We start from the raw sequence: 13,001 nt of genomic DNA, 5'->3' as shown, positions 1-13,001 counted from the left end.
CTTGAATTGATGTAATTGCTCTGTGACCAAGCTGGTGCCGTCTCCTCTGTGAGCCAACCCTTTGCTTCCTGCAACAATCAGGTCTACCCAGGCTTGGCAGGGCTACTGTGCAGGGATTCACAGGGTTGGACCTGGGTTTTCCTTACATCCCTATATCTCCTGCTGCCTGTGTTCTTTTTTCTTTGGTCACATCACTCACCATTTTTGTGAAAAGTGAAAACTTCTCTGCATTTTAGACAAAAACTAGGAGAAAAGTTCTTAGTAACCTTTTGTTGCTCCAGCTGGTAAAATCTGCAGTTCATATATCAACACAGTAAGAGAAAATACTTAAGGGCTTGCTTTTTGAAACATTTTTAGACATCATCTTTTCAAAGCTACGCTGGGGGATTTCCACCCCCTTGCTGTTTTAAAATCCTCATAGTGTTGTTTTAACCACAAAGCTTACGCTGGCGCTCTCTCTCTCTCTCGCTCTCTCTCTCATTTTCTCTTCATTGAGGACCAGCTACAGTTTTCAGGTATGGCTTTACCAAAATGCATCTTGTTAATGCTGGCAGGAGACTAAAGTTGCCAGGATTCTCTCTCATTTCTGAAGGGATCTTCATTCATGAGCTGTGGACCGGGGGGCTGTGAGAAGTGTGGGGCTACGTTGCTGCAGACCCCAAAACATCTCAGGAACTGGGTTCAGCCCTTAAATCGGCAAAGCGGTGCTGGGCTGTTCTAAGGGTAAGTGGTGCTGCTGCATTACCAAAATTCCTGTTGGTGCTCAGGAAGGCGGTAATACATCCAGGTACTGGTACAGAAGTGATGGGAAAAAAGTTTTATTCCAGCTGTGAATGAGAGTATTTTAAGAAAAAAAAATCTGTATTACTCTAATAATATTGTTGATTAGATGTAGAAAGATTTCCTGAATACAAAATTAGTGAATGAGTGATTAAGACATCCAGGGAGAATAGCAGATGCAGCAAATAAGTAAGTTGTCCATAAAATCAAAGCTACTACACACTTTGTAAGTTACAAGAGTGTATTTTTTGTATGTCTGTCTAATATAAACTATGCCTTAAAAAAAGATGAAGTCTATTCTTATGGGGATTTATTGTAATGCTTGACTGTATCTGTATGCAAAGTGAACCTTAACGTCTTACTCTGTTTAGTGAAAATTTGCTTATGGACATTAGCAAATCAGTGCTTGCTTAGGAAGGTTTTAAACTGTGCTTTGAGAATAAGGTGATACTGGAATTGAATTGGATAATATTGTCTATATAGAAAAGAAAACAAATTTGTTCTGCTGCCCTCTACATCAGCCTTCCTTGTGGGACCTCAGGTACAAACCAAATAGATAATTATTGCTGTTAGAAATATTCTTTCCTGGGTACCAGCTGATTGCTGTGCTGTGTTTCTTAAGTAATTGGGACAACAGCAGAACTGCTCCTGAGGCTGAGTTGGTGCCAGATGAAGTAGGAGCAAGTCCTGGGTGTCAGTGGTGGGTCTGTGTTGGTGCTGTGTTGGTGCCACTGGGCTGGGGGCCCACAAATGATGCAGCTGAGGTCCTTCTCCCCCATGGGAAGTCTATAAGTGTGTTTCATTATCTGCAGTCTAAATATTTCAACCCTTCCTGGGTTAGAAGGGACTAGGATGATACCACAGTGATGTCAGGTGTCACTATCTGCTGTTTTCACAGGATTCCATATAATCTGTTATATCTTAAATGTTTTTTTTAAAGCGTGTAGGTATTTAAAGTCATTATTTAGCAGACTTTGTTACCTGTTCTACTTGTATACTACGAGTCAGGGCATACATTTCTTGTGCTTTTATGAAGCACCTTATTTTAGACTCATAGAATTACAGAATCGTCTGGTTTGGAAGGAACCTTAAAGATCATCCAGTTCCAACCTCCCTGCCATGGGCAGGGACACATCCCACTAGATCAGGCTGCCCAAGGCCCTATCCAACCTGGCCTTTGTACTATGTCATACAACGTCCTTATTTTAATTAAAGATAGTAGAGGCAACTAGTCTCTCTGGTTTGTAAGGCAGCTTGGAGAGGGTCATTTTAATGTGAGATGTGTTTCTCTCCATCATATTCTGCCTGTTAGCTCCCAATGAAGTGATCTTAGACCTCTAAAGTACTTTGAAAGTGACGAAATTTTTCCTATGGTGACTAAGACAGGCTTCCAGTTCTGACATGCCATAAAAGGTAGATAATTTTCAGAGGGATAGACAGGACATCTTTTAAGACTTGTCCTTACCAAGTCCCTTGGGGCAAAGGAATAGAACTTAAGTAGAACTAGGATTAGAGGAATTAGGTATATAACTTTTTTCCATGCCCTGTTTCATGGAGGCATGGTATGTAAGGAAGTAATCACATGCTTTTTACTGACCAATCCCCCAGTTCTGAAGGGGAGAGAAGTATTATCCTCCCCTCATGTGACGAACCTGACAGAAGGTGTGCTCTCAGCCCCTGTTTGTTGGGCAGCAGGACCAACGATCCTGTGTTCTTGTCCCTGTGTGACAACCAAATCTGTGATAACAATTTACATATTTGTCAGTCTATAAGATGTGGTGCTGCTCGGTGCCTGTGGCTTGGGTCTGCCATCCTGGAGGTTGTGGCAGCGCAGCCTCCTGTAGTGGCCATGTGGGGAGGGCTTAGCTTTGCAAGAGAAAACAGGAAATCATAGTCATTTAATAAAGAACAACTGCATTACATGGATGTTTTCCTCTGTGTGCAGTAAGTATGTTTTTATGGCTAAAAATTGTTACCTTGTCCACAGGTGTTTAATGTGATATTGGTGTTGGACATTGCTTCTCTCCACTCTAAGTGCTGGTGGTTTAGTAGACATCGGTACTGCTAGAGGGGAACTTTTTGAACATAACTTTAAAAATGTTCATGTAATGTCTGTATTATAGTAAGCACATGATGTTTTTTTCCTTATTATCATGTTCTACTCATCTCTTAGTTTCTAAGCAGCAAGATTAGTGTGGAGCATTTTAATAGAAGACATTTGGGCTCAGTTTGGTGTAATGGTACTTAAAAAAGGATAGCTCATGTTTAAGAAAGTTTATTTTTTTTAATGAAAATTCTCCCCCTTGGATTATTTCCAGTGAGGTTAAAGCATCTGTGTACAAAATAGTTGTAGAGTGATTAGTTAGAGAAGCATTTTGTGTGTGCTGCTGTTGGCACAGGCAGGGCTGGGATGCTGAAACAGCAGGATGATGCAGCTGGGAGTTCTTTGTACTGTGCTGCCTTTGAGCTCCCACTCTTTGGTAGCTCTTTATAGGGCTCAGGCCCATCTTTTAATGATTCAAACTATTTTTTTGTGTGTATATTTTTGTCAGAATAATTCTATTTATTCCAGCGTATGAAAATACTTTCCTTTTTTGACATGTAGACTTCCAGTGTCTGTAGAATGCGAGTTTTTATGTATGTGCTGTTGCAGTGGTGATACAGTGAAAATCCTGTTGCATGTGTGTTGTGCACAAGAGCATCGCTGTGTAGCCTGAGTCCACCGTGCTCTGATATTTTAAAAGATCATTGCAGTTCACACACGTGCTGAAATATCACAGCGTATGCAAAGAAAGGATGCCTTCCCACTGCTCTTAGCTGTAAACAGGCAGAAGTGAAAGCATAGGTCTTCTACCAGGGACAGGCATCAGCATAAGCAGGAAGTTGATTCAGTTAACCGTTGGCGTTCTCTCACTGCCACAAAAAAAGCATTTTTCCCCCTGACAGTTTCCCTTTGGTTTCAGTTTGGAGAGAACAGGCGCGGGTGCTGGAAGCCAGAAGTGGAAGTCGAGGTTCTGCAGAGTGCCCTGAGTCACTGGTGGGTGCTGGGATGGGAATAACTCACCGCCTGCAATGGTTTGGATTGCTTCCTGCCAAACACTGGCCAGCAGTAGGTCTGGCACAGGGCTGCTGTTTCACAGCTGCCCTGAGCCTGTCTCCCCAGCAGATTCACACAGGCATATCTCCAGCTTGGGTGAAGCATTGCATCCATAGGCTTTCTCCTGTGACAGCTGCTTTCTCCAGTAAAAGAGCTGCAAAGCCCACAGCAACTCCCCTGCAAGGCTGGCAGCAGTAGCAAATATCCCCAGTCTTCTGGGCACCCAGAGACTTCTGCTCTGCCTTCTGAGCAGGCAGGCTTGCCTGTCACCTGAAATTCCCTTTGCTGTGCCCTGAGCTGTACGACCCACTCCTGAGTGAGGCTGAGGAGGCGGAGGAGCTTTCATGGAGATGCTGAGAGTGTTCTTTTTTTTAGGAACCGGATATGTGTTAAGGATATTGATGTGTCATGAAGGTGTTTGGGGAGACAAAGGCTCTCATTTCAGCAAGAGAGTTGGAAGGCATTGTACTATAGCAGAGTGCTCCCCACAGAAAGGGATGGGAATGAATGTGGGAAATTTAATTAGTGGTGAGAGCTCTGAAGGTGTCTCTGGATGGGATTTTGGGCTGGTGGCTCTGTTTCTTCTTAATGCATGCCATAACCTTGTTGCCTAAAACATTTTCAACATTGTTTCACCCCAGTTGGAAGTAGCCCAGGAGTTAAGGTACACCCTTAAAGGCAAAACCGGCTAAACCCAAGACTGTTTTTTTTTAAGTGTTTTTACAGAGCACAGCATTAACTCGCTAAACTGTACCAGCAGATAATATAAGTCCTAACATGTAAAAGGACTCAGGAAATCAGGTGCTATGTAAATGAGAGAGACCACCAGTAAAAGAGGAAAGAAATGTATTTTGGGCTTCTCACTGACAAATGACAGAGTAAGTTTCTGGGAAATTCATCCTGTAGATAGTCTGTGCTGTGGAAGTTAACGGTGGCAGCTTCCCACCTGCTTTTCAAGCAGCAGGGACGCTACTGGCATCTGCTACTGAGGCAGCCCAGGCACGAGGGTGGTAACTCCTCAGCCTGCACTTTGGCATCTCTGGTTGGTGTGAGGAAAATAGAATTGCTCCTTATTAAGTGTGAGGGAACTGGGAACCCCATTTTCAGAGGAGAAAAGGTCAGCTGTTTAAAAATGAAAGGAGAAACATGGACAATCATCTCTGCTTTGAAGTACAAGGATGTTCATTTGGAGGGACTGAGAAGGGCAATTTGCAAACTCCAGTTGGAATAGTAAGAATTTATGCATGGAGTATGATTAGGGCTTGTATTCCTGTGGGTTACCAATGTTAGATGATCAGTTGTGCTGGAGTAAGTCCAACATTCAGCCTGGATGGAGGGCAGGGAGGCTCTTGCAAGCTGGGCAGGTAAATACCAAGTACAACAATGAGCAAGGGTACTGAGTTACAGGAGCACATAAATGTTTGTTGTGAAATGCACTTTCACTGCCTAAGTGCTTTGGCTTGATTTTAAATCCAGTCCTTTACCTATTGGCAGGATTTCCTTGCTCAGTATGGTATTTTAAAGTAGCAAGGAAAATGGATGTTGCTTTCTGAAGGCCAGGAGATCTGTGGCAGTGCTTGAGCTCTGTGTGGCACAGTACTTATTAATCACTGTTTCACAGGCCAGGAAAGCATGGCAGCTGGGAGGTAGGGCAGTATATCAGTACTTGGCATACTGTTTAATGCCAGCTGTAAGGTTATTAAAGGTGAAGTGCTGGACCTGCTTCCATACGAAAGCAGTAGACACCTTTGGTGACCTTAGAGGAGCTGAGTCAGAGCTTTCAGAGAGATGCTAAGGCCAGTAAGAGTGACTCGAATGACTGACAGGGTGGGTAATATACACAGAGGGGAAACAGTGTCCCACAGCAGAGCTGTAGAATCATAGAATAGAATCATAGAATCGCTAGGTTGGAAGGGACCCACTGGGTCATTGAGTCCAACCATCCCTAACACTCCTTAAATTATGCCCCTCAGCACCTCATCCACCCGTCCCTTAAACACCTCCAGGGAAGGTGACTCAACCACCTCCCTGGGCAGCCTGTTCCAGTGCCCAATGACCCTTTCCGTGAAAAAATTTTCCCTGATGTCCAGCCTGAACCTCCCCTGGCAGAGCTTCAGGCCATTCCCTCTTGTCCTGCCCCCTGTCACTTGGGAGAAAAGGCCAGCTCCCTCCTCTCCACAACCTCCTTTCAGGTAGTTGCAGAGCAATAAGGTCTCCCCTCATCCTCCTCTTCTCCAGGCTAAACAACCCCAGCTCTCTCAGCCGCTCCTCGTAAGACTTGTTCTCCAGCCCCCTCACCAGCTTTGTTGCTCTTCTCTGGACACGCTCCAGAGCCTCAACATCCTTCTTGTGGTGAGGGGCCCAGAACTGAACACAGTATTCGTGATGCGGTCTCACCAGTGCCAAGTACAGAGGGAGAATAACCTCCCTGGACCTGCTGGTCACACCATTTCTGATACAAGCCAAGATGCCATTGGCCTTCTTGGCCACCTGGGCACACTGCTGGCTCATGTTCAGTCGGCTGTCAACCAACACCCCCAGGTCCTTCTCCTCTAGGCAGCTTTCTAGCCAGACTTCTCCTAGTCTGTAGCACTGCGTAGGGTTGTTGTGCCCCAAGTGCAGGACCCGGCATTTGGCCTTGTTAAACCTCATGCCATTGGTCTCAGCCCAGTGGTTCAGCTTGTTCAGATCCCTTTGCAGAGCCTCCCTACCCTCCAGCAGATCCACGCTTCCACCCAGCTTAGTGTCATCTATGAACTTGCTAAGGGTGCACTCAATGCCTTCATCCAGGTCATTGATAAAGACATTGAACAGGGCTGGACCCAGTACTGAGCCCTGAGGAACCCCACTTGTAACTGGTCTCCAGCTGGAGTTAACTCCATTTACCACCACTCTCTGGGCCCGGCCATCCAACCAGTTTTCAACTCAGGAGAGTGTGCGCCTGTCCAGGCCAGAGGCTGACAGTTTCTGAAGCAGAATGCTGTGAGAAACTGTGTCAAAGGCTTTACTGAAGTCCAAGAAGACTACATCCACAGCCTTTCCCTCATGCAGTAGTCAAGTCACTTTGTCATAGAAGGCGATCAGGTTAGTTTGGCAAGACCTGCCTTTCATGAACCCATGTTGACTGGGCCTGATCACCCGGTTCTCTTGCATGTGCTTCATGATAGCACTCATGATCACCTGTTCCATGACTTTCCCCAGCACTGAGGTCAGACAGGCCTGTAGTTCCCTGGATCCTCCCTGCAACCCTTCTTGTAGATGGGCACAACATCAGCCAGCCTCCAGTCCAGTGGAACTTCCCCAGTCAGCCAGGATCACTGGAAGATGATGGAAAGGGGTTTGTAAAAGACATCTGCCAGCTCCTTCAATACTCTTGGGTGTATCCCATCCGGCCCTATAGACTTGTGGGTGTCTAGCTGGGCAAGCAAGTCTCTAACCTCCTCCTCTTGGATCATGTGAGCCTCATTCTGCTCCTCTAACCCCTGGGTTTGTACACACAGGGAACAACTTCCCTTACTAATAAAGACTGAGGCAAAGAAGGCATTAAGTGCCTCAGCCTTGTCTTCATCCCTTGTCACTGTTGTTCCTTTTGCATCCAATAGGGACTGAATATTCTCCCTAGTCCTCCTTTTCTTATGTATTTGTAGAAAGATTTTTTATTATCTTTCACGGACTTAGCCAGTTTGATTTCTAGTTGGGCCTTAGCCCTCCTGATTTTTTCCCTGCACGATCTCACTTGCTCCCTGTAGTCTACCCAAGACACCTCTCCCTTCTTCCAAAGCTCATAGACATTCCTCTTCTTTCTGATATCTCTCAAGATCTCCCTACTCAACCAAGCTGTTTTTTCCCCCCACTGGCTCCTTTTCCAGAACATGGGGATGAATTGCTCCTGAGCTGCTAGGATTTCATTTCTGAAGAGCACCCAGCTTCGTGGGCTCCCTTGCCCTTAAGGACTGTCTCCCATGGGACTTTGCTAACCAGCCTTCTGAACAGTCCAAAGTCTGCCCTCTGGAAGTTTAATGTGACTGTTTTGCTAATCCCCTTCTTCATCTCGCCTAGAACTGAAAACCCTATCATCTCATGATTGCTTTGTCCCAGGCGTCCTCCAGTTATCACATCCCCCACAAGGCCTTCTCTGTTCACAAAGAGCAGGTCCAGGAGGGCACCCTCCCTTGTCGGCTCACTCACCCATTGTGTGAGGAAGTTGTCTTCCACACGCTCCAGGAACCTCATAGACTGCTTCTTTTCTGCTGTATTGTACTTCCAGCAGATATCCGGAAGATTGAAGTCTCCCACGAGGACAAGAGGTAGCGATCTAGAGACTACCCCCAGCTGTTTATAGAAGAGCCCATCAGCTGCTTCTTCTTGTCTGCGTGGTCTATAACAGACTCCCATCACAATGTCTGCCTTCTTGTGGGCTCCTCTGATTTTAACCCACAGGCACTCAGTCCCTTCCTCACGATAATTGAGCTTTAGGGTATCAGAGCACTCTCTAACATAGAGGGCTACCCCACCTCCTTTCCTACCCTTCCTGTCCTGCCTGAAGAGTTTATACCCCCCTATGGCTGCACTCCACTTATATGAGTCATCCCACCATGTTTCCGTGATAGCAAAGACATCGTAGTCACCTTGCCCTACAATAGCTTCCAACTCCTCCTTCTTATTGCCCATGCTGCGTGCATTGGTGTAAATGCACTTCAGCTGGGCTGGCAAACCTTCAGGCCTCATAAAGGGAATAGAGTTCATTCCCGATTGACTGGTCCTTGGAATAACTAACTCCACAGTGCCAGTTTCATTCTTACTGTCCTCAGGTATAATCACCCCCACTTGCCCTGAGGTGATGTACTGGCGGTCCTCTCCAGCACACCTTCTCTCAGTTACTGGAGCCCCACTTCCAGGCTCACTCCCAACTAGCCTGGTCTCGGCCCCCTCCCCCTTCACATCTAGTTTAAAGCTCTATTTAAGAGCCTAGCTAGATTTTTAGTAAGGACTTCAGTCCCCCTAGGAGACAAGCGTGTCACATCCCCAGTAAGAAAGCCTGGGGGTGGGTGGGTCACCCAATAAAATCAAGTACTTTCCCCATGAAACAAACTGAGAACTAAGGTGTGTAGTGCTTTTGTACATATCCTGTAAGGAAAAGATGTCTTCTGCATACAAAGCCGCAAGAAATGAAAACCAGAGCAACTCTGGGTCTTGGGCTGTTTGCAAAAAAGTACTGCAACACTGAGAGACCTGAGATAAATGTCAAGGCTTGTGACTGTCAGGGCTGGAAATAAATGTTGCTCTTTTTTCCTATTGGAAAATTCCCGTTACATTCTGTGCTGTGTTTGCGCTTTGATAGGTTGAGAGAAAATTTGTCAAACTTCTGATTGCAATCTTGCTAATTTTCTTTTTTTTTCACCACTTCTCTCAGGCACCACTAATAGATCCAAGAACTTGCACATAATCAAATAAAAATGATAAAATAGGATGAGTTTACTGCTGTGGATAAGTGATCACCTGGGAAAAGAAAGATGTCAAGTTAAGAGAGTTTGACTCCTATAACACCCAAACTGAAGGTAAAATCCTTTTGCTGCCTGTTTTTTTGTATGTCCCTTGCTGTGCACCACAAAGCTGTCTCCTACTTGAATCAGTGCAATGAAGTCATGAAGTCATGTGAGTGGGCTCTACGTTACATGTAGACTTTCCTGGTAGACAGTAGGGCCAAGACTTGGCCTCTGCTTTGTCCAACCATGTCTGTGACTCTTGTAATTTTTTTGAGAGTAAGAGCTGCTGTGAGAAAATTAAGATAAATCATAAAAAAAATCTTTTTTTCTGGGGAATAATTATAAGATTGTGAAACTCTTTTCCACAGAAATGTGCCTTGATGCTTGTCATTTAACCGTCATTTTTGAGCATTTTGTTGTTCTTACATAGTTGGCACCACATTTCCCTCTGAAATCTGTCACACCCTGCTGCAAATGAAAGCCCTCCCATAAGCAGCACCCGAATGCAAGGGGTAGCTGAGACAGTGTGACTCTTGGGAAATATTTGAAGAGGTTCTCCCTATGTCTGATTCCCAGCGGAGCTCCCATGGCCTATGATGAACCTGCTGGTCTCTCAGGCATCTTCACGCGCCAGAACTCTGCCAGCACCATCTCTCTGGACTTCGAGCCTGATGCTGACTACAAGTTTGTCGAAACCTTAGAAGACAGGTACAAGTGCACCTACTGCCACCTCGTCCTTCGCAATCCCCACCAGACAGGATGTGGGCACCGGTTTTGTCAGCAGTGCATTCTTTCTTTGAGGTCAGTGCAAACTCCTTCTGCATCTGCAAGCTCTCAGTCCTCCCCTTCCTAAAAAGAAATCGATGCCTTCTATAAATCAGCATAGACTACCATAATAACAGTACCGATCTGTTAAAGTGCTGAAGGAGTCAATGGAGGGATTCTGTTGGACTCAACGACCGCGAGCTCAGTGTTTTAGAGTTGTCTTTAAAGACCTTCCCTGGTGCTGGCAGGAGGAATAGTTTGGTATCTGCTGGGAAGTGGGCTTAAAGAAATTGTTGATATAAGCTTAAGTACTACTGCGTGAGACGCTGTTTTGGTCTGTCTGTCTAGCATCGTGTTGGCTGGATGAATTTGTTGCATTGATATCTCACAGAACAGTCACTGCTGGTTAGATTAAGCTATTTTCACTTGCTTCTGTAGAATTTTATGATTTTAGTGGAGTTATAAATCTGTTTTTAGTGTTACCCAACACTACAGTCAGATCACAAGGCTGCCGGCATCCATCTACTTGGGATTCATCTGCAGGTACAAACGAGTTTACCCTGCAGACCTGTCTGGAAGTACCTTACATACTGTTTGGTGTATCCGAGGGCAGGATTTGGCCTGGGAAGGCTGTACAGGAGCCTCATTATGTAGATGGATGGATGGATGTTGCCATTCACCTTTTATGAATTTCAGATGCTTCATGTTTGACGCTTTCTCTCTCTGGGCTGCCTCCCTTTTGCACAGCCTCAATAAATGTTTTATTGCCCTTTATCGTAAGACTTCTGGAAGTCTTTTAAGACAGGAGCCATTAGATCTTCCTTTACTGGCACATCAAGGAGTGCACTGCTTGTGCCAGGCAAAGGCTGAGTTTAATGCATGCAATGGGATTTTTTCAGATGTGACATTTGTGAGCAGCAGATGGCCAGAGAGTGACAAAGTCCTCTTAATCAAAAACCATCTTATTAACGCATATAGGACAAACTCTGCTTTCTGTTACATATTCGCTGTCACAGTTTAATACTCTCTTAGAGCTGTGGGCAGAATTTGCTTGTGTAGTTGCCAGATGAAAGTGTTTTCAAAACACTTATTTGTTTTTTGTGGTATCTAGTACTGACTTCTGCTGGAGTCAGATTCTAGCATAGCTCAGTTTCATCAAATAAACTAAATTTTCTTCGGTTTAGCATGACTTTTCTTTCGATTTAGAGAGTTGAATGCGGTACTCACCTGTCCTGTCGACAAAGAAACAATAAAAATGCATGAGGTAAGTGGCAGTAGTTTTGTTTCAGCAGTCAACATCTACATGCAAAATCCAAGACAACTGAGAATAAGGTGGCTCTTAGTCAGTTAGTCATCAGGGGTAGAGCACTTTTTGTCTCTGAAATGATGCTGAGGGAAACAGCATATTTGATGGTGCTCTCCCAGAAAGGAAGTATGGATATATAGATAGCTTATTTTATATCCTATGTTCTGAACTTATTTCATTATAGTTCTCCGTATTTCCAGTGAAACATCGAAGAGTTTCACAAAGTTTTAAATCTTCCCTAGCTGTTAGATGTCTTTTATAACAGATTAACTTGCCTTTTTAATGCACCATCTTAGCGAGGGGACTTGTTTATTTGTTTGTCTTTGTTTTCATTGAATTATTATTTCCTGCCTTTACTATTTCCATTATAACTCATTAATCCTGCATTTTTAATTTACTTTTTGGTAACTTTTTAAAGGAAAAGACAAGTTCATGCTTCTTATTTTGCAAGCTACTGTCCTTTTGGCAATGGATTCATTTGTCCTTATTTCTATGACAAAGCTTGAAAGTGTTCTACATTCCTATCAGAACGAATTTTCCAGTGAAATCGAATGTCTCCTTCCTTTCTTTCCCCTACTCCCAATAGGAAACTGAAATTAGACTTTCCACATGATTTTTGTTTTTCACTGTCTTCTACTTCGTCTGACGTCAGTGGTGCAATAGTGAGCAGCTTTATAGTGCTCATTATAGGAAGATCTCTAAATAAGACTGAAAGTTTGCTCTGGGGGCTTAATTTGCTTCTGCATACACGACTGGGAACAGTGCTGTTTCTTAGAGTCTGTAGAAGGCATGTCTCAGCATCACCTCTATCCCAAAGGCATGGTGCACACTCCAACATCGGAGCTGCATGCACGGAGCTGGTCTGGCCTTTGGGGCCCGTTTGCTCCAGCTGACATCTTTTAGGTACAGACAGGCTCTGGCAGCAGTTTTGTAGCTCCTGAGCTACTAATCCTGCTGTCTGTGGGATGTATCAGCATCTGTGGAATAACTAGAAAGGGGAAAACCCCTGTGCTTAATAGAAAATTCATATATGTTTTAGTTTATATTTTTAGTATACATTTTCACTGTGAATTATCAAAAAGCATACTCCGGTTGGAGGGCACTCTGCACTCTTGTGCATAAAAGATTTGTGTGATGCTTTGCTTTTTTATATTCTTTATAACATCTTATGTGACTGCGTATGAAGGCTGGTTTGCTTTCTTTACAGGTATTCAAAGACAACTGCTGTAAAAGAGAAGTTCTCAATTTGTATGTGTTCTGCAAAAACATTCCTGACTGCAATTCGAAAATAATTCTGGGACGATATCAGGTTAGTTTGCCTGATCAAATTTTGAAGCCTTTGAGTTCCATGAAAACTCTGTGTACTTAGTATAAGCTAAATTCCAGTGATTATCTTCTTCAGAGTTATTGTAGCAATGCAGTTTAAGTACAAATGATATGACTGAGCTATACACTGTAAGTAACAAATGTTAAGCACGGAATATTACAGCTGTAAGCTTGTTCCGGCTTTGCCTTAGGTTATTTGTTCCATAAGAACTGTTTGCTTTATGCATATCCGTAGTGTCAA

The 13,001-nt window shown here is 44.2% G+C and overlaps 1 protein-coding gene across 9 annotated transcripts in view; it reads left to right on the top strand.

Annotated features, from left to right (window-relative positions):
* TRAF5 (TNF receptor associated factor 5) overlaps positions 1 to 13,001 on the top strand; it is a 28,989-nt gene that overhangs the window by 8,487 nt on the left and 7,501 nt on the right. For 3 of the 9 annotated variants that reach the window (XM_009559470.2, XM_054061020.1, XM_054061025.1), the window contains 4 exons: positions 9,291 to 9,435; positions 9,940 to 10,164; positions 11,335 to 11,392; positions 12,642 to 12,743. In XM_009559470.2, coding sequence (XP_009557765.2) covers positions 9,950 to 10,164; positions 11,335 to 11,392; positions 12,642 to 12,743 — 375 coding nt within the window. In that variant the 5' untranslated portion in view covers positions 9,291 to 9,435; positions 9,940 to 9,949. Of the gene's footprint in view, positions 1 to 592; positions 724 to 2,700; positions 2,725 to 3,743; positions 3,818 to 4,631; positions 4,756 to 9,290; positions 9,436 to 9,939; positions 10,165 to 11,334; positions 11,393 to 12,641; positions 12,744 to 13,001 lie in introns of those variants that run through there. The other 6 variants (XM_054061022.1, XM_054061019.1, XM_054061021.1 and 3 more) reach the window with 5 other exon arrangements.

The sequence above is a fragment of the Cuculus canorus genome, chromosome 3 (genome assembly GCF_017976375.1).
Source record: "Cuculus canorus isolate bCucCan1 chromosome 3, bCucCan1.pri, whole genome shotgun sequence".
NCBI lineage: Eukaryota > Metazoa > Chordata > Aves > Cuculiformes > Cuculidae > Cuculus > Cuculus canorus.
Note: the sequence above shows the minus strand (reverse complement) of the source record. Positions and strands in the feature narration are given on the sequence as shown.